The sequence below is a fragment of the Capra hircus genome, chromosome 5 (assembly GCF_001704415.2).
Source record: "Capra hircus breed San Clemente chromosome 5, ASM170441v1, whole genome shotgun sequence".
Taxonomy (NCBI): Eukaryota; Metazoa; Chordata; class Mammalia; order Artiodactyla; family Bovidae; genus Capra; species Capra hircus.
In genome coordinates, this window is record NC_030812.1 from 90,005,499 (window position 1) to 90,027,374 (window position 21,876).

General features: G+C 38.1%; 1 protein-coding gene across 1 annotated transcript in view; it reads right to left on the minus strand.

Moving 5' to 3' along the window:
- The window catches only part of PIK3C2G (phosphatidylinositol-4-phosphate 3-kinase catalytic subunit type 2 gamma), a 470,847-nt gene that overhangs the window by 92,701 nt on the left and 356,270 nt on the right, over window positions 1–21,876 (minus strand). Inside the window, exons 27-28 of the mRNA XM_018048420.1 lie at window positions 4,112–4,301; window positions 3,492–3,613 (exon numbers count right to left, since the gene is read on the minus strand). Coding sequence (XP_017903909.1) covers window positions 3,492–3,613; window positions 4,112–4,301 — 312 coding nt within the window. The remainder of the gene's footprint in view (window positions 1–3,491; window positions 3,614–4,111; window positions 4,302–21,876) is intronic.

Genomic DNA, 21,876 nt, shown 5'->3' on the forward strand with positions numbered 1-21,876 from the left:
CTCCAAAAAAAAAAAAAAAATAAAGTCTGACACTGTTTCCACTGTTTCCCCATCTATTTCCCATGAAGTGATGGGACCAGATGCCATGGATCCTCGTTTTTTGAATGTTGAGCTTTAAGCCAACTTTTTCACTCTCCTCTTTCACTTTCATCAAGAGGCTTTTTAGTTCCTCTTCACTTTCTGCCTTAAGCGTGGTGTCATCTGCATATCTGAGGTTATTGATAATTCTCCCGGCAATCTTGATTCCAGCTTTTGCTTCATGCAGCCCAGTGTTTCTCATGATGTACTCTGCATATAAGTTAAATAAGCAGGGTGACAATATACAGCCTTGATGTACTCCTTTTCCTATTTGGAACCAGTCCGTTGTTCTGTGTTCAGTTCTAACTGTTGCTTCCTGACATGCATATAGGTTTCTCAAGAGGCAGATCAGGTGGTCTGGTATTCCCATCTCTTGCATGTAAATAAATATATGAGAATTAAGGAATTCAGCTCCAGTAATGTCCTTCAATTGTTTGAAGTGCATTTGAGTTATATGTCAAATATAACATAGTAATAGTTCTTGAAAATGATTTTTTAGGATATTTTATCTGATGGTGCTGACAAGTCCTCTCTCAATTCTGTTCACACCACAGATAAAGAAAAACCTGACCTGCAAACAAATTTGATATCCAGTTATTAGAATAATTTATTTTCTCAGTACCAATACTGATATTTTGGTTTGCCCTTTCTTTGAGCCTCAGAGACTTTGTGCTCCCTGGGACAGTGTATCAGCATAAAATCCTGGATGGCTGGGAGAAGAGCAATGGTGAAAGTAAGCAAGGGAAAGGAAATCAATCTTTCCCAACGAGATGAGTTTCATTTTTATTTTATAATTTTATTCATTTACTGTTTGCTGTGCTGGGTCTTGGTTGCTGCGTGGGTTTTTCCTCTAGTTGTTGTCAGTGGGGGCTCCTCTCTAGCTGCAGTGCGAGGGCTTCTCATTGCAGTGGCTCCTCTTATTGCAGAGCACAGGCTCTAGGGACTGCGTGCTTGAGTTGTTGCTGCTCCCAGGCTCCAGCTGCTGCTGCTGCTAAGTTGCTTCAGTCATGTCCGACTCTGTGTGACCCCATAGACGGCAGCCCACCAGGCTCTAAATAGTTGTGGTGCACAGGCTTAGTTGCTCTGCGGCATGTAGGATCTTCTCGGACCAGGGATCAAACCTGTGCCTCTTGCATTGGCAGGTGGATTCTTTACTGTTGAGCCACCAGGGAAGCCCTAGTGCAGATGACTTTAAAGAAGATGATTAATTTCAAGGAAGAGTCCTATGTTTGTATTCTCAGAAGGCACCAAGAAGTACAAACAGCCTGATTTGAAGACCACTGTTTCACAATATGTCTAATTTGAACTTTCTGATCATACTTTCTAGATTGAATTTACATAATTTGCATAGAGCTCCTCTTGGTAAATTTAGGAGTCAGAGGAAATCTTGCCCTCATCCTTCATCTATATGCATTGCTATAAGCTTGAGCTCCTTTGGGACTGTCAGCATACAAATATTGTGCAGGGCACAAAGGACTAAATATTCCTCCCTTCCACATGTTGCTTGAATGGTTTTAAAATCAATTTAGGTCCCATTACCTGGCAGGAGTTGTTGAGCAAAGCAGAATCCTAACTAAAGCTGAAAATCGAGACGAGGCACATGGAAAGAGATTACTGACCTTTAAAGTTTTACAGGTTATACTAATATGTATTGAGGAGAGAAAAGAGTAGAACAGAGACATTTTTGAAACCTAAAGGAACAACCATTTACAGAAATGAACGAACATAATTTCTAAATCATTAATAAGTAAGGTACAATGGAAACTACTAATGTTGAATTCAGTATTTGTAGCTGGACTTTAAACTTTTGGCCAGTATTTCCTTTTCCTCAGTTTTCATATTAAATGCTTTTCAATAATTCTTAAAGCTGATGTTGTCTTTAAGTTTTCACAATGACATTCCTTCCCTGTCAGTCTCTTACTCTGATGAATTTCTGATTTTTAAAAAAAATATAAATTTATTTATTTTAATTGGAGGTTAATTACTTTACAATATTGTATTGTACTGGTGATGTTGCTTAGATTTATACTTTGGTAAGTGACTAAACCCTGAAAGTCTAATGAAAATCCACATGTACCAAGTATGTCAGGTCAGGTATGAACATTCCTATTGTTAGAGGACCATTTACTCAAGAAAAATCCTGGTACATTTGGCTCTCCCTATCTGCAGGTTCGACATCTGAAGATCCAATCAACTGTAGATAGAATTATCAGGAAAAGATAATCCAGAAAGTTCCAAAATGCAAAATTTGAATTTGCTGCATGCCAGAAAATATTTACACAGCATTTACATTGTATTTACAACTATTTACATAGCATTTATATTGTATTAGATATTATAAAAAATCTAGAGGTGATTTAAAGTAAGAGGAGACTTTAAAGTAAGAGGGTAGGTTATATGTAAACACTACGCTATCTTATGTAGGACTTGAGCATGCAAGGATTTTGGTGTCCACAGGAAGGTGGTCCTAGAACCAATCCCTTGTGGATACCAAGAATCTACTCTATAGGTAACATTTGATATGCCTAAGTGCAAATATTATAATTTCTAAGGAGTTCCTTTTTAAAAAGTCAAGATATTCCACATATTCAAGTCTATAATCTAAATTTGGCTAGTTCTAAATGATAAAATTTAGATTTATTTAATGGGAAGTTATTTTGAATTATACCCTTTGTTTATGCTTAATATGTTTTTGCTATAACATGAAGTGAAGCAATGGTTCTCAAGACTGCAAAATGAAGGTAAATAACAAGTTAAATTTAGATAACCCAAGTTCAAGTTAATGTGTGTGCTCTGTGCTTAGTCATGTTCGACTCTTGTGACCCCATAGACTGTAGCCTGCCAGGCTTCTCTGTCCATGGGATTCTCCAGGCAAGAATACTGGAGTGGGTTGCCATTTCCTTCTCCAGCGGATCAAGTTAAAAATTAATAACAAAAATGAATTGATGTGAATAAATTTTACTTGTATACTAATTGATATTGATAAATTTTTCTTATATAGCAAATAAATATATCAGAGCTTTTTGTCACCATTATTTGCTGAAAGAGAAGATATATCCAATTTTGTTTTGCATTTTCAATTTTATTTTAACAGAAAATTCTAGAAAAAGATTAAATTTAAAAAACAGGCAAAGAAAACAATTTTGCTGATAATTGATGAAAAATGAAATTAGTTCTGATTTTTTTGTCTACAACACCAATGTCTGAAAGCAGACAAAATTAAAAAACCTTCTTCTGTTTTATGAGACAAAAAATTCTTTATTCTGAGAGCAATAGAGACTGCTTGAATAGGTTCAGTGGAACTAGAATCAGATTGGTGTATTGTTCACAAATAGAAAACCCCATAACCATAATTTCTCCTTATGTTTAAGGGCAAGGACTGAAAGCAAAACCCTAGGGAGGACAATCCTTACTCTGGGAGGATCAGTGATGCAAACTGCTTTTGAAGTTGGCTGTGAAGTTTTGCAAACTGGTCAAATGACTTTTCTGTCAGGCTTGTTTCGTTGTTACTGTGAGTCACCTGGATTAGATACAGCTGCAGAAAACAAATAGACAAAATCAAAAGACGGCAGTATCAACCTTCAATACATTCCAAAATCTGGCTCTGTGTAAACTAAACAAAGCAAGAATTTCTGCCAAAAGAACAGTCATCACAAAAGATAAGAGGTGCATTTTGTAAAGGTAAAATTACCTATAAACACACAGTATAGAAAGGTATCATAATCTTAGGTGCTGGGAACAGACTGCCTAATTTCTGTTCTTTCTTTGTGGACATTTTAATTAGTTCTTGATTTATAGTCTACCACAGGGCAGGAACTGTTCTCTTTGATGATTCTCTATTAACAGCTCTGGTTGTTATGATTTCTCCTTGGAACATCCTCCTTAATGGCACTTCTACTCAAACTGTAACTGATTTTTCATATGCATAGTAAAAAAAAAATAAGCATGGTATCAGGAAGAATGTGTGCAGTGAAGCAAAGTGGGAGATGTAGTCAAATGACATTAAAGTCAAGATGACAGTCTTGAAACTTACGTGGCTGGTTTTCTTGCTGAACCCTAAGACTGTTGCTCTTTGGATTGACCTGCTTGCACCAGGCATACAGGATTCCTGGGAAAACATCTGTGAAGTCGATTTGGCAGGGCTTATGGCTGTCATTTGTGCAAGTGTGTGGATCAAGTTATTCAATTTCACAGGGAAGCACTCCAGACTTTCCTTTATTTTCCTAGAAAAATGAAAAAAGATAAGATAGTGAGTGATGTTCCCCCTGAGTTGACCCATTTCACTTGAGCCATTTCCTTGTGTTAGATGTGGATGGAAAAGTCAAGGACCATACCTATTGATTTGGAATACAACTATTAATAGTAAACATTATTTTTTTCTTTCATTGATTCTTTTTTAATTTTTTAATTTTTATTTTTACATTATTTTACTTTACAATACTGAAACAACCTAGATGTCCATCAGCAGATGAATGGATACGAAAGCTGTGGTACATATACACAATGGAGTATTACTCAGCCATTAAAAAGAATACATTTGAATCAGTTCTGATGAGATGGATGAAACTGGAGCTGATTATACAGAGTGAAGTAAGCCAGAAAGAAAAACACCAATACAGTATACTAACACATATATATGGACTTTAGAAAGATGGCAATGACGACCCTGTATGCAAGACAGCAGAATAGTAAACATTATTTTTATCAACTTCAAATTCACATCTTAACTTCCATGGTGAAATATAAAACTAATTGCAATATTTCTATTTTGACTTCTTTAAACTTTTCAAAAACAGAAATTCTTTAAATTTCTGTTTTTGTTGTTGTTCAGTATTATGTCGTGTCCAACTCTTTGCAACCCCATGGACTGTAGCACACCAGGCTCCTATATCCTCTACTAACTCTTGGAGTTTGCTCAAACTCATGCCCATTGAGTCTGTGATGCCATCCAACCATCTGGTCCTCTGTTGTCCCCTTCTCCTCCTGCCCTCAATCTTTCCCAGCATCAGGATCTTTTCCAATGAATCAGCTCTTCCCATCAGGTGGCCAAAGTATTGGAGCTTCACTTCACCATCAGTCCTTCCAATGAATGTTCAGGGTTGATTTCCTTTAGGACTGACTGGCTTGAACTTCTTGCAGTCCAAGGGACTCTCAAGACTCCTCTTCAACACCGCAGTTTAAAAGCATCGGTACTTCAGTACTCAGCTTTCTTTATGGTCCAGCTCTCACATGCACACATGACTACTGGGAAAAACTGCAACTTTGACTAGGCAGACCTTTGCCAGCAAAGTGATGTTTCTGCTTTTTAATACACTTTCTAAGATTGTCATAGCTTTTTTTCCAAGAATCAAGCGTCTTCTAATTTCATGGCTGCAGTTACCATCTGCAGTGATTTTAGAGCCCAAGAAAATAAAGTCTGTCACTGTTTCCATTTTTTTCCCCTTCTATTTGCCGTGAAGTGAAGGCACTGGATGCCATGATTTTAGTTTTTTGAATGTTGAGTTTTAAACCAGCTTTTTCACTCTCCTCTTTCACTGTCATCAAGAGACTCTAATTCCTCTTTACTTTCAGCCATTAGACTGGTATCATCTGCATATTTGAGATTGTTGATATTTTTCCCAACAATCTTGATTCCAGCTTGTGCTTTTCACATGATGTACTCTGCATAATTTAAATAAGCAGGGTGACAACACATAGCCTTGACGTACTCCTTTCCCAATTTTGATCCAGTTCTCTGTTCCATGTGCATTTCTAACTCTTGCTTCTTGATCCGCATACAGGTTTCTCAGGAGACAGGCAATGTGGTCTCGGATTTTTGTATTCTATTTTTTAGGAATAATTTAAAACATCAATTTGTTTAAAATACTTAATTCCAGAAGTTATATCTATCAAAACAGTGTATATTTCAAGAATCCCAACATCTATCCCTGAACTCTCTATACTATTCCCTTCTTCTCCTTATATTTAAACATTATTACTCAGCTGTTAAAAAGAATTCATTTGAATCAGTTCTGATGAGATGGATGAAACTGGAGCCTATTATACAGAGTGAAGTAAGCCAGAAAGAAAAACACCAATACAGTATACTAACACATATATATGGAATTTAGAAAGATGGCAATGACGACCCTGTATGCAAGACAGGAAAAAAGACACAGATGTGTATAACGGACTTTTGGACTCAGAGGGAGAGGGAGAGGGTGGGATGATTTAGGAGAATGGCATTCTAACATGTATACTATCATGTAAGAATCGAATCGCCAGTCTATGTCTGACGCAGGATACAGCATGCTTGGGGCTGGTGCATGGGGATGACCCAGAGAGATGTTATGGGGAGGGAGGTGGGAGGGGGGTTCATGTTTGGGAACGCATGTAAGAATTAAAGATTTTAAAATTAAAAAACTAAAAAACTAACAACAACAACAACAAATTATGATTGAACTTTTATTGTTTTATTTTCAAATATATTTGATTTCCTCTGTCAACTATTTTCTAAGAAGTTGTATACTATAATACTATATTTAATATACACATATTTTACATGGAGTACTTATCACTTGTATTTATTTTTTCTGGTTTAGTTTTGGATCATCTCTGCTTTATTATTATGATTATTTATATTTAAGAAGGTTTGCAATTGTGTCCTAATGGTATAATAACTGTCTTCAGACAATACCCTTTATCCCCTGTGCCCTTTTTCTCCAGTATCTGATTGCAGTGTTATCCTTTTTATCCCAGTTCATATAATAAAGCAATCTTTATGCCTACTTCACTTTTCATATGTGCTTCCTATTTCACTCCCATTTTTACAGAGCTATTCTATCTGCATCATATGGTATCTATACTATACATATCACACATTCCCTCTTCTAACTATCATTAAATACGATATGCTCTACCAGTCCTGGGTCACATCCCTCCGTCATTTCGACTATCTGATGCTCATTTTCTGGCAAATTCTGCCAGAAGTGCTCAAGGAAGTAAGTTTCTGAGTTCTGGGTGTTGCTAACAGTTTTTCCTGTGGCCTTTATACACGAAAGTCAATTTTACTGGCTACTGTATCCGTGGCTCACGTTCTCCTTTTTGGGAGTCACAAAAATATTATTTTTCTTCTGGAATAAAGGATTATGACCCAAATTTCTTATGACAGTCTGAACTTCTTTCCCTTACAAATGAATTGATCTTTTTGCCTAGATGCTTAAAGCGAGTTTTTTCTTTTCCCCTCAAATCCAACACTTTCTCCAAAAATATGTTTCAGGTTGGTTATTTTGGGTAACTTTCTCAACATGCAAAGTGTCTTTTTCATATGTAATTTCAAGTCTTTTCATTTTTCTGAAAGCTTCTTGAATTATGATGTTAATATTTATCAAAATACTAAATATGCAATTTAGTTTTGATATTGTTTTGATATATTACTTTAGTTTTCTTCTTCAGAGACTTTATTAAAGTATGTTTTATTTTCTAATTTTTGGGAGGTTTCATCATTTCATTTTTGAGTTTTCTCTAATTGTAATTTACATTGCTCCTTCATATCTTTATCATTTTCTTAATTTCTTTTAGCTCAATTTGAAATACAACAGTTTATCCCTTTGTTAGGAATGTCTTTCTGGCATACTTTCATTGAAGAGATTTTATTTGCATCTTATTTCTTTTTTTTAAATTCTAATTTTGTATGACATTCAGACATGATCCATCTTACTTATTGATTTTAAGATGAAATTAAACTTTCAGGAAGGAGTAGAGAGTTCTCAGGATCTTAAGCCCTCTTTTCTGTTGCTGTCACAGTGGTAAAAAAATAAAAAAATACTGTTTCATACTTTCTGAGATATGCTGCTTTGGCTTGTCCCTTTGCCCCCAATTTTTTCTGGATTTTGTTTTTCCTTTGCTTCTACAATCTTTCTTCTTTCATTCGGATTATATTTATAGCAGTTTGTCTTCAGCTTAGGACTTTTTCTAGGGAAGAAGTGTCAGTTACCTTTGAGAGTTTATAGACTTCTCCAACCTTTTCAGATTTTCCATGGAACCCTTGGCCTTTCTTGTGAACTGGAGTGTGTAAAAGTCCTTCCCTGTTTCAGCTGCTTCATAGCTTATCAAATTGGCCCACTCAGCTTTCCAGCGAGTACCTGTGACCTCTGTGAAGCCTTGTTCTCAGATCCATCAGATACCCTGTGGCTTCCTTAGCTAACCTGTAGCTTCCTTAGCTTCCTCTCATAAGATTCAGTTACACAGGTGCTGTAACTTAATGATCTGCCCTTCCCTGCTTGTTCTTAAGAATACCTTGTTACTTAGTTTTGTTTTGGATGCTGTCCACAGTTTCGGGGTTTTGCTACCCTATTTGATCTGTTTTATGAATTATGAAAGGAATTCCAGGCACACTAAAATATTTGCTTTTTTAAAAATAAAATGTAATTCAAGCTGCACAGTAAAATATTAAGTAAAATGTAAAAGGTTTGCCTCATCCTTCTTCTGTTACCACTCTCCTCCCCTCAAATAACCAGTATGAACAGTTTGGTAGTTTTCTTTTGAGGTTCCTCTGTACACCTGTGCAAACGAGCAGACACACAGACACAGATGACACTCCCACTAGTTTTACTCTTGTTATATGCCAGGTGCATACTGGGATATACCAATGAGAAAGCAGACAGAAATGTCTCCCCTTATAAAGTTTCTATAATGTGAATATAAACTATCATGAAATAAACATGAAAATATAGGATTTGAGAAAGTAATAGAAACGATAGAAGAAACTAAAATAGAAATTGGGGAGAAGGAATATGCAGTAGGAAACAGTTGCCATTTTAAGCAGGATGAAAGTGAAAGTTGCTCAGGCCTGTTTGCCTCTTTGTGACCCCATGGAATTCTCTAGGCCAGAATACTAGAGTGGGTAGCCTTTCCCTTCACCAGGGGATCTTCCCAACCCAGGGATCAAACCCAGGCCTCCCACAATTGCAGGTGGATTCTTTACCAGCTGAGCCACAAGGAAAGTCCAAGAATATTGGAGTAGATGGTCTACTCCTTCTCCAGTGAATTTTCCTGACCCAGGAATCAAACTGGGGTCTCCTGCATTGCAGGTGCATTCTTTACTAGCTGAACTACCAGGGGAACCCCTTAAACAGGATGGTCAGGGATAATCTCACTGAAAAGATGGGCAGAGTGATTTGACAAACTTAATTTGCCAAGAACATAGACCATGGGGATTTCTGTTGGAGGATATTCTAGATAGAAACAACAGCTCATCGAGAAGCTCAGAGGTAGATGGATGACTGGTACTTAACAGCAAAAAACTGCAGTGTGGCTGACAGAGTGAGGAGGGGAAGAAAGGAATCAGGCAGATAAAGGGAGCATGTTTTTGTAAGAATTTTGAAGTTGTGTGAGATGGAGGTAAAAAAGACAAGAGTCAAAAATCACAATTATTTGAAATGTAATCTGCTTTTTTAACAGAAATATATTTTGGACATGAACTTGGGCAAACTTTGGGAGATGGTGAGGGACACAGAGGCCTGCCATGCTGTAGTCCATGGGGTCACAAAGAGTCCGACGTGACCTAGTGACTGAACAACAACAACAAATATATTTTGGAAGAAAAATTTTACAATAACTTGTACAGAGTAAGTAGCCCCCAAATATTTGTTGAATGAACAATCTCTCTATTTCAGAAACAAGAGTTAACTTTATTTTTTAAAAAATGATCTATCTGGAAGTATAGATATACAATGATTAGTTTAACCAATTTTTTTTTTCATTGCAAAGACCATTCTTTCCTCACTGATTCAACTTTTGTCCAACACCGATGGTCTATATACATATAGACTTGTTCTTGGCCTCTTCATTTGGTTGTACTTGTCAATTTGCCGATCTCTGTGTTAATACTACATTTTTTTAAATAGCTAGAATTTACAATGAGTCTTGAAAATTCTTTTACCTGTTTTTCTTTCAGTTCAGTTCAGTTCAGTCGCTCAGTCGTGTCCGACTCTTTGCGACCCCATGAATCACAACACGCCAGGCCTCCCTGTCCATCACCATCTTCCAGAGTTCACTCAGACTCACGTCCATTGAGTCCGTGATGCCATCCAGCCATCTCATCCTCTGTTGTCCCCTGCTCCTCCTGCCCCCAATCCCTCCCAGCATCAGAGTCTTTTCTAATGAGTCAACTGTTCGCATGAGGTGGCCAAAGTACTGGAATATCAGCTTTAGCATCATTCCTTCCAAAGAAATTCCAGGGTTGATCTCTTTCAGAATGGACTGGTTGGATCTCCTTGCAGTCCAAGGGACTCTCAAGAGTCTTCTCCAACACCACAGTTCAAATGCATCAATTCTTCAGTGCTCAGCCTTCTTCACAGTCCAACTCTCACATCCAGACATGACCACAGGAAAATCCATAGCCTTGACTAGATGGACCTTAGTCGGCAAAGTAATGTCTCTGGTTTTGAATATGCTATCTAGGTTGATCATAACTTTTCTTCCCAGGAGTAAGCATCTTTTAATTTCATGGCTGCAGTCACTATCTGCAGTGATTTTGGAGCTCCCCCCCCAATAAAGTCTGACACTGTTTCCACTGTTTCCTCAACTATTTCCCATGAAGTGATGGGACTGGATGCCATGGTCTTCGTTTTCTGAATGTTGAGCTTTAAGCCAACTTTTTCACTCTCCTCTTTCACTTTCATCAAGAGGCTTTTTTGTTCCTCTTCACTTTCTGCAATAAGGATGGTGTCATCCGCATATCTGAGGTTATTGATATTTCTCCTGGCAATCTTGATTCCGGCTTGTGTTTATTCCAGTCCAGCGTTTCTCATGATGTACTCTGCATAGAAGTTAAATAATCAGGGTGACAATATACAGCCTTGACATACTCCTTTTCCTATTTGGAACCAGTCTGTTGTTCCATGTCCAGTTCTAACTGTTGCTTCCTGGCCTGCATACAGATTTCTCAAGAGGCAGGTCAGGTGGTCTGGTATTCCCATCTCTTTCAGAATTTTCCACAGTTTATTGTGACCCACACAGTCAAAGGCTTTGGCATAGTCAATAAAGCAGAAATTGATGTTTTTCTGGAACTATCTTGCTTTTTCCATGATCCAGTGGATGTTGGCAATTTGATCTCTGGTTCCTCTGCCTTTTCTAAAACTAGCTTGAACATCAGGGAGTTCACGGTTCACGTATTGCTGAAGCCTGGCTTGGAGAATTTTGAGCATTACTTGACTAGCATGTGAGATGAGTGCAATTGTGCAGTAGTTTGAGCATCCTTTGGCATTGCCTTTCTTTGGGATTGGAATGAAAACTGACCTTTTCCAGTCCTGTGGCCACTGCTGAGTTTTCCAAATTTGCTGGCATATTGAGTGCAGCACTTTCTCAGCATCATCTTTCAGGATTTGAAACAGCTCAACTGGAATTCCATCACCTCCACTAGCTTTGTTCATAGTGATGCTTTCTAAGGCCCACTTGACTTCACATGCCACGATGTCTGGCTCTAGATTAGTGATCACATCATCATGACTATCTGGGTCATGAAGATCTTTTTTGTACAGTTCTTCTGTGTATTCTTTCCACCTCTTCTGGATATCTTCTGCTTCTGTTAGGTCCATACCATTTCTGTCCTTTATCAAGGCCATCTTTGCATGAGATGTTCCCTTGGTATCTCTAATTTTCTTGAAGAGATCTCTAGTCTTTCCCATTCTGTTGTTTTCCTCTGTTTCTTTGCATTGATTGCTGAAGAAGGCTTTCTTATCTCTCCTTGCTATTCTTTAGAACTCTGCATTCAGATGCTTATATCTTTCCCTTTCTCCTTTGCTTTTCGCCTCTCTTCTTTTCATAGCTATTTGTAAGGCCTCCCCAGACAGCCATTTTGCTTTTTTGCGTTTCTTTAGGTGTTTTTATTTTTTTTTCCAATGAATTTAGGTCCTTTGACCTCCTGAATATATTTTAGAATCAGCTTATCAAGCTTCTGTTGTTCAGTCACCCAGTCATGTCTGACTCTTTGGGACCCCATGGACTGAAGCACGCTGGGCTCCCCTGTCCTTCACCATCTTCTGGAGTTCACCCAGTTCATGTCCAATGAGTCGGTGATGCCATCCAACCATCTCATCATCTGACACCCTCTTCTCCTTCTGCCCTCAATCTTTCCCTATATCAGAGACTTTTCTGATGAGTTGGCTGTTTGCGTCAAATGACCAAAATACAGGAGTTTCAGCTTCAGCATCAGTCCTTCAAATGAGTATTTGGGGATGATTTCCCTTAAGATTGACTGGTTTGATCTTGCTGTCCAAGGGACTTTCAGGAGTCTTCTCCAGCACCGCAGTTTGAAGGCATCAATTCTTTGGTGTTCAGCCTTCTTTACAGTCCAGCTCTCACAACCGTACATGACCACTGGAAAGACCATTGCCTTGACTGTATGGACTTCTGTGGTTTGTCATAGCTTTCCTGCCAAGAAGCAATCGTCTTCTGATTTTATGGCTGCAGTCACCATCCACAGTGATTTTAGAGCCCAGGAAGAGGAAATCTGTCACTGCTTCCACCTTTTCCCCTTCTATTGGTCATGAAGTAATGGGGCCTGATCTTAGTTTATTTTAATATTTAGTTTTAAGCTGGCTTTTTCACTCTCCTCCTTCACCCTCATCAAGAGACTCTTTGGCTCTTCCTCTTTGCTTTCTGCCATCAGAGTGGTGTCATCCACATATCTGAGGTTGTTGATGTTTCCCCCACCTATTTAGATTCCAGCTTGTAAGTCATCCAGCCCATCATTTCTCATGATGTGCTCAGCTTGATGTGCCTATCCAGCTTACCCATTCACAAAATAAATGAACAATCATTGGAGTGGCATTCAATAAACTATAAATTAATTTGGGGAGAACCAACATCTTCACAGTATTGAAACATACAACCACTAAACATGGCATATTTCTCCATTTAATTGAGTCTCATTTTATGTCCTGCTGTACAATTTTAGAATTCTTTTTCCTGTGACTGTTTTGTGTATCTTTTGTTAGATTTATTATAGCTTTTAAATTCTAGTTTTTTCCCTAAATTTTAACTAATAACTGTTAATATATGAGTAGATTTTAAGTCATTATTTCTAACATTATACTGTATATTCTTTTGAAATTCAATGGACACAGTCATGTTATATGAAAACAATAACATAGTTTTCTGTTACCTTTTACACTACTAAGATTTCTAGTTCAGTGTTAAATGAAAATAGTAATAGCAGGCATTTTTGGTTTGTTTGATTATAGGGAAACGTTTTTAATGTTTTACCACTAGGCACAATGTTTTCTATAGTTTTTAGCTATAGGTTAAGGACACTTCTTTCTATTTTTAGAGAGTTAATAAAACTGATTCTAAATTGTAATAACTACATTTTCTGTATCTGTTTAGGTGATCATATAAAGTTCACCCTCTATTTTTTTCACTACCGACTCTTGAATCTTTATCTTGTAACTACTTATTGTACTAAATTCTTGTTATTTCAAAAATTAAAAGAAAATTATCTGGAATTGCTTTATTTGTTTTCTTACTCAAGTGGAAAATAACAATATAACAAATCTCAGATATAGAGCTTTACTATAAAGATAGAGGCATTATTATATTTTTCCTGACATTAATGACATCAATGCTTATAGTTTTTCACTTTAAAATACATGTATATCTAAGTTTCCTTCTATTCTGAGCTTACTAAAATTTTCCATGTTGAATGTAATCAAACACTGGTTTTCTGGGTTGGCATCTCTCAAAGTTATCATGCAGTGATTTCTTTATGAAGAAGCAGCCATGTCCTTGATGTTAAAAATATAAATCAATAATGTTTAATAATTTTCCCCTCATTTTTTATAAAACTTCGGGCCCATTTGTCTTGTTCTAATATTAGGTTTTTTAAAAAATAATCCAAGATTTTCCATTATTATATATCAATCTTGGCCAAAATTTGCTAAGAAAGTTAAAATATGGCCTTGATCATTATTCATTTCCTCAGTGTTCATTATTTCTAAAGATGTCCTTTGACTTTATGAATTTATGAGTAGGTAGTACAGGATAAAACATTCATTTCTTTCCTCATCAGCAGTTTAAAGACATGAAGACAATAATAATAGTAGGAGTATAATACTAATCATGATTTATGGAGAACTTACAATTTATTCACTCATTCAACAAATATTTACTGAGCACATTTTATGTATTGGAATGGAAAGCTTTATGGTAACAGCATGTACTCACTTCTCATGAAGGTAGGACTATGAACTATAAATCTTGAGTTCTGATGTACTCATGCTCACATAATCTCAACCACACACATCCAGGCCTTATTCTTACATTTCTCAACAGTCAAGATGCAAGAGGACTAGTGGTGCAGAATGAACTCTTATGATAAACCTAGAGTTTTAAGGCAACTTTCACCTAAATCTATCTCCAGCTTCTCAAGTGTCAGATTTAACAGGTCAGATAAATTACTGCTGCTGCTGCTGCTAAGTTGCATCACTTGTGTCCAACTGTGCAACCCCATAGACAGCAGCCCACCAGGCTCCCCTGTCTCTGGGATTCTCCAGGCAGGAACACTGGAGTGGGTTGCCATTTCCTTCTCCGATGCATGAAAGTGAAAAGTGAAAGTGAAGTCGCTCAGTCATGTCTGACTCTTAGCGACCCCATGGACTGTAGCCCACCAGGCTCCTCCATCCAAGGGATTTTCCAGGCAAGAGTACTGGAGTGGGGTGCCAGTACCTTCTCCATCAGATAAACAAACTAGTGTTAGTAAATATGATGCAATTTAGGACTGGGGACCTCAGAGCAGAATTGGACATGACTGAGCAACTCCTGCCATGAAATGAAAAGACACTTGCTCCTTGGAAGGAAAGTTATGAGCAACCTAGATAGCATATTCAAAAGCAGAGACATCACTTTGCCAGCAAAGGCCCATCTAGTCAAGGCTATGGTTTTTCCGGTGGTTATGTATGGATGTGAGAGTTGGACTATAAAGAAAGCTGAGTGCCAAAGAATTGATGCTGCTGAACTGTGTGGTATTGGAGAAGATTCTTGAGAGTCCCTTGGGCTGCAAAGAAATCCAACCAATCCATCCTAAAGGAAATCAGTCCTGAATATTCATTGAAAGGACTGATGCTGAAGTTGAAACTCCCAATACTCTGGCCGCCTGATGTGAAGAACTGACTCATTTGAAAAGACCCTGATGCTGGGAAAGATTGAAGGTGGGAGGAGAAGGGGACGATAGAGGATGAGATGGTTGGATGGCATCACCAACTCGATGGACATGAGTTTGAGTAAACTCTGGGAATTGGTGATGGACAGGGAGGCCCTTTGTGCTGTAGTCCATGGGGTCACAGAGTCAGACATGACTGAGCAACTGAACTGAACTGAACAGAACTGAGCAACTGAGCACAAGCCAATAGATTAGTATGGAATTCCTAGGTGGGATAAAAGCATTAAAACAATGCCCCTTTAGTTTTTATATAGAAATAACACTTAGATAAAAATTTCAGTATTTCTTGGATCTGGGAAACATAGTCCAAAAGGACATAAGATAAAATTTCTTCAGCGATAGATTCCATCATTAACATATGTACAAATTCTTTTCTACTTCAGAACAGATGTACCTTTTTATGTGGATATTTTAAATTGTTTATCATCAGAAACAACTGCTACTAATAGGCTTCCTAGCAATGGAAACCCACTCCAGTACTCTTGCCTGGAAAACCCCATGGGCAGAGGAGCCTGGTAGGCTGCAGTCCATGGGGTTGCTACGAGTCGGACATGACCGAGCAACTTCACTTTCACTTTTCACTTTCATGCATTGGAGAAGGAAATGGCAACCCACTCCAGTGTTCTTGCCTGGAGAATCCCAGGGACGGAGAAGCCTGGCGGGCTGACGTCTATGGGGTCGCACAGAGTCAGACACGACTGAAGCGACTTAGCAGGAGCAGCAGCAGCAGCAGCAGCAGCAGCAGCAGCAGCAGCAGCTATGTGTGAATAGGCAATTGAATTTATCATCTCAGAAAACTGTCAAATTCAGGTCTAATCTTTCATGTCAGTTTTTTTTTTTTTTCTTCTCAGGTTAAACACTGTATTTTTGAGCTCATATTTTTTACTAATATAAATTTATATAATAAATAAAAAGGCAAAAGTTTCTAATTGCTTCATAAACTACATTGGAGTAACCACTGAAGCCTAAGTTTGTGTTTCGTCGCTCAGTCATGTCTGACTCTTTGCGATCCCATGAACTGTGACCTGCCAGGCTCCTCTGTCCACGGGATTCTCCAGGCAAGAATACTAGAGTGGACTGCCGTTTCCTTCTCCAGGGGATCTTCCCACCCAGGGATTGAACCCAGGTCTCCAGCATTGCTGGCGGAGGCTTTACTGTCTGAGCTACTAGGGAAGGCCAACCACTGAAGGCCTAAAGGTGTAGTTTAGGCAACTGAGCTAAGGTTCTCAGGCAACACTTGATGGGAATTTCAAAAAACGCATATTTCTACTGCTGAAGTTTGATATCATTTTGCTGTTTGATAGAACACCGATCTATTTTACTGGTCAATCTCTTTAATAGTCTCAGGGAAAACTTCTCAAATGACTTTTCTGTAAAGGAATTTGCATGAGAATGTTCTTATTTTACCATCAACACTGTAATTTTATCACATGTAAACAGTTTCAGCTCACATTCTCCATGAACAAATTTCTTCATCTAACTCTCAATAAAATACACTGTCATGATAATTCCTATATCATTACAAATTTATATTGGAACAATAAGTATTCAAAAGTATTCAAAATATTTTAAATCAAAAAATTATCATTCTGAAATGAATTTAGTGAATAATCATTGCTGATGCAGTCTTGGTACACAATTTTTCTTTTTAAAATTCCTCTCTATGCAATTTTATGTTAAAAAATTCAAGATTATCTGACATTAAAAAGAGAGCACTTGATGATTTGGGGATATGTAAGCAATGGCACCCCACTCCAGTACTCTTGCCTGGCAAATCCCATGGACGGAGGAGCCTGGTGGGCTGCAATACATGGGGTCGCTAGGAGTCAGACACGACTGAGCAACTTCACTTTCACTTTTCACTTTCATGCATTGGAGAAGGAAATGGCAACCCACTCCAGTGTTCTGCCTGGAGAATCCCAGGGACGGGGGAGCCTGGTGGGCTGCCGTCTGTGGGGTCACACAGAGTCGGACACGACTGAATTGACTTAGCAGCAACATGTATATATATTTGTGTGAAGATAAAAATTTAAGCTTCATGGTCTAACCTTAAAAAATTGGATGCTAAAAATGGATATCTCATGTTAATTTCATATAGTTTTGATGGGATGGTACCCTAATTTGAGAAACACAGCTATAAACATTCAGGTTTTTTCCTCTCACTATGTTCTTTCAACTAATCCAAAAACACTACAGTTAAAGCACATCCATATTATCTGAGATTATCAGTTTCCTATGTAGTTTTTTTCCCCATATAATTTTGTTTAGAGTCCTGGGAAGAGCACCTATTATGCAAGAAATCAGTTTTGTTCTCTTTTGAACTCACGTATCACTTCTGCCTGTAATCTCAAGAAAGTCAGTTAGTTAGCTTTCACAAGACTCATTTTTTACCATCTAGAAATACAGTTGATGACTAAACCATGCCATCCCCGGGACTATGGACAGAATCAAATGAAGTAACATATAGAAAGTTATTAGAAATAGAATGTGTATGTGCTAAGTAGCTTCAGTCTTTTCTGACTCTTTGCAACCCCATGGACTTAGCCCGCCAGGCTCCCTTGTCCGTGGGATTTTTTAGCACGAATACTGGAGTGGGTTGCCATGCCCTCCTCCAGGGGATCTTCCCTACCCAGTGATTGAACCTGCGTCTCTTATGTCTCCTGCATTGGCAGGCAGATTCTTTACCACTAGTGCCACCTGGGAAGCCTTATAAATTTTATTTAAGAAAGCTTACTACTAAATAAGTAAAAAAATGAATATATATATGAGCCCAAAAGGCAGTAAACTAGTAAGATAGATACAAGGGAAAACAAATGTACAGATTTATGGTTCTGTGGAAACTGACTTATGATAGACTCTTGAAATCCGACAAAAGAGATGTTAGATAGGGATTAAAATAAGAGGCAACTTTAGAGTTTCTTATCTTTTTCTCTTTTCTCCCACCTCATAGTTTAGAACTTGGCTATAAGAATGAAAAACTGCTGTCCTCCAAGTCCAATCTTCAAATCTTCAGAATTCATCTACAAGGTCAGCAAGTGTTAGGCAAATTTCATCAAAGGCACCCAATTGCATACAAACAAGAATTCCAGGCTCCATGGCTTTTAATACAATAAATAACTCTCATATTTTCTTATGGAGGCTCCTTACAAAATTTAGCCAAATTAGAGCAAATGGAATTAAAAAAAAATAGGGAAATATAGATGGACTAGTCTTATGTATAAGTACTATGCCAACAAAATGGCATTCAAGGTTTCAATCCCCACCTTCCCCTAAAAGCCAGCTTTTGTTTTTTTTTTTTTTTTTTGATTTATTGTAAAAGCTATCATATGTGTGTGTTCAGTCACTCAGTCATATCCAATTCTTTTCGACCCCTTGGGCTGTAGCCTGCCAGGCTCTTCTGTCCATGGGATAGTCCAGGCAAGAATACTGGAGTGGGTTCATTTCCTAGCCCAGGGGAATCAAACCTGAGTCTCCAGCATTGGCAGGCCGATTCTTTACCACTGTGCCACTTGGGAAGCCCCTCTAAAAGCTGTCTTATCTGCAGTTAAAAAAAAATAGTAGTTTTAAAAATCACTTTAGTTCAGATTAGTTCTTACAATTACTTTTTTTTTTTGTAATGGAAGACTTTTTTTGGGAAATGCCAGTTTAATTTACATTTCCCTTTGAATCTGCTATCCTAATTTAAGGAAAGTTGGAGGTCATAACTGTTAGTTCCTCTAACTGCTGTTTTTTATTTGGTTTTTCTTGAGAGCATTCACTTCTGAAGGTATCAACAGTTCAGCTAAGGCAAAAGAAAACTTTGACCCATATTTGTGGAATTCAGCAATCCATGAGATGACACCTGATGTGAAGAGCCGACTCATTAGAAAAGACCCTGATGCTGGGAAAGATTGAATGCAGGAGGAGAAGGGGACAACAGAGGATGGGATGGTTGGATGGCATCACCAACTCACTAGACATGAGTTTGAGCAAACTCCGGAAGATAGTGAAGGACAGGGAAGCATGGCGTGCTGCAGTCCATGGTCACAGAGAGTTGGACATGACTGAGCAACTGAACAATGAGATGACAATTTGCAAAGTCTTAAAAAAAAATAAAATCAAGAAACTTTAATGATAAAAGAGCCCAGGGATCTGCATTCTTGTCCCATATTCTGTTTCTCAGTTTTGAGGAGAAACCAGGTAGAAAGCCACTTAACTATGTTTTGAGACATTTGAGCATAAGGAATCTTGTCTCACCTTATTAGGTTAGGTGTGCAAGCTCGCTTGTGTTAGTCTCTTTACAGCTCCATGGACTGTATCCCACCAGGCTCCGCTGTTCATGGGATTCTCTAAGCAAGAATACTGAAGTGGGTTGCCATTTCCTACTTCAGGGGATCTTCCCAACCCAGGATTAAACCTGCATTCCTGCATTAGCAGGTGAATTCTTGTCACTGGTGCCACCTGGGAAGTCTATAGCCATGAAAAATAAACAAGAAGGAATGCTGGAGACACTGGGGATTTCTGGCACCGTGTCTGCATACTTTGTCAGCTAAGGGACTCTGACTCCTGTGTTTGTGATGTGAGGCCTGGGAGCACTCTTTTGGGATGTCATCAACATTTTCAGCAGCTTCATGCTTGTACTTGTTGGGACAGTCATTGTGCCTGTACTTCCCAATGACCCCTCATTATTAAGATTATTCTTTCTAAAGCCCAGAGTTCAGAGAAGAAGCTCCAGGCTGTTCACTGTGAAGGGGTGGCCCATGGTGAGAACAAGAATGGATGACCGAATCCATGATGGCTTTGCATGAAGGACCTGTCCAGTAGGAATAAAGGCCACTAGTTAAGTCAATTAGACAGTCTCTCTCTGGAATTTATATGAGAGAATACTGGCCAATAGGCAAAGAGAAGTAGTATTTGCTAGGTAGAGATAAGCAGAAGAGAAGGCCTTCGTTTGCAATAGAAACTGGCCAGGCATATCAGTTTCTGGAGTTTGTTAGGTGACTGTGAGTCCATGTATACTCTTTTCCCCAAAGATACCAGATAGAATCTAGTTCTTGCTATCAAAATACCCCACTGATGCAAATAATTGGTTATTTTGAAGTCTGGGGTTCTGTTTTGCTTCAGGCTACCTTCAGGTTTAGCTGAAAAGCAGGAGATCTTATACTTACTAAACCAAAGAATCTGCGTGGCAGGCCAAATGGATTATCTGGGAAGACATGGAAAATGTCTTCTCATATTTCTGGAGGAGGAAATGGGTAAAGTGAAAAGCAGGATCTGCGTTTAGGAGGGAAGGTAGGCCAGGAAATTTATGCTTGATGATCTCGATCTGGCCTGTGAAATAGGTTGCCTGTTTCTAAAGGACAGCTCACCTGAGGTTTGAGAGTGACTGGAAATTCTGAAATAAGCCATTTGGATGGCACTTTAATGGATGGTTGCCTTTGTTGCCTAGAAGAGATATTACATGAGAGTATCAATTTGCAGGGACTGAGTTGTGATACTTTGCTGATTCTATTCAACAGAATGTTCGCAGCTGTAAGGGGAGTAAAACAAGAACAAAAAACGTAAGGGAAGCAGAGAGAGGAGTTTGCAATGAAGTAAAAAAACCTTTGCGGCCGGTAAACCAATTTTATTTTCATTTTTCTCTCAATTCTTTTCGTTGTAATATGAGTTTTTAATGTCACAGATCCTCTGAAGTTCTTGTGATCATTTCTTAACCCAGAATGTGAATACCCAAGAGTGAAGCAGGATCCTGTGTTGTTCATGAATAGAGTACTCCCTGAGAGACACAGGAAAAGCCATTTCTTTCAAGTCTCAAGAGGGTCAAGAGGGGCAACCTCTTAATGCTAATACCGTAGTCAGGATGAGGGTGCTTAAGATAGCCACACATGCTGTGTCTCAGATGGCTTAGTCCTCATTCATGACCCAGATCTCTGAGTTTAGTAGTGGTGGTGGGAGAGGGCTGATTTTCATTTTAGTTTTATCTGTATCTTAGTAGAGATATCAGAATAAAAAGTAGCATAAAATACTTCTAGCTTGTTAGAACAAAGAGAAAAAGGGGTTTAATATATCAGGGCTCTCATAAGTATACCCATTAATGACATTCATTGAGGCACCAAGACCATTGCTGGATCTATTACTGAACTTGGTTTCCTTTTTGGTAAATTATGTGCTCTGTCATTGACACTTCAATTTTTTCCTTAAGTTTTGATATTCATATAATGTCAGAAAACATAGCTTAAGATAACAGTATTATTTACGCAGACAAGTAAACAAGCACACAGAATTTTTTAAAGCTTCCTTATTGTTTTCAATTCACCACCCTGCTTTTATAAATTCATTCTATATGTTAAGCATTAACAGAAGAATATTGTATAATTTCCTTTAAAATTTTAAATGTCTAAATAATAGAGAGTTTAAATAACTTTTTAACTGGTAAAGAATCATAGTCACATTCAATTCAAGGCTTCTTCAACTTTGGTAATATGTTCCTCAAAGTGCTGGATGGAAAGTGTGATAGGAAAGACCCTAAACATTTGATCTACAGATACTGACCAAGGAACTTAAAGGAGAGTTGAAAAGATAATCTCAAAGCATATTAAATCATATGTAAAACATAAAGG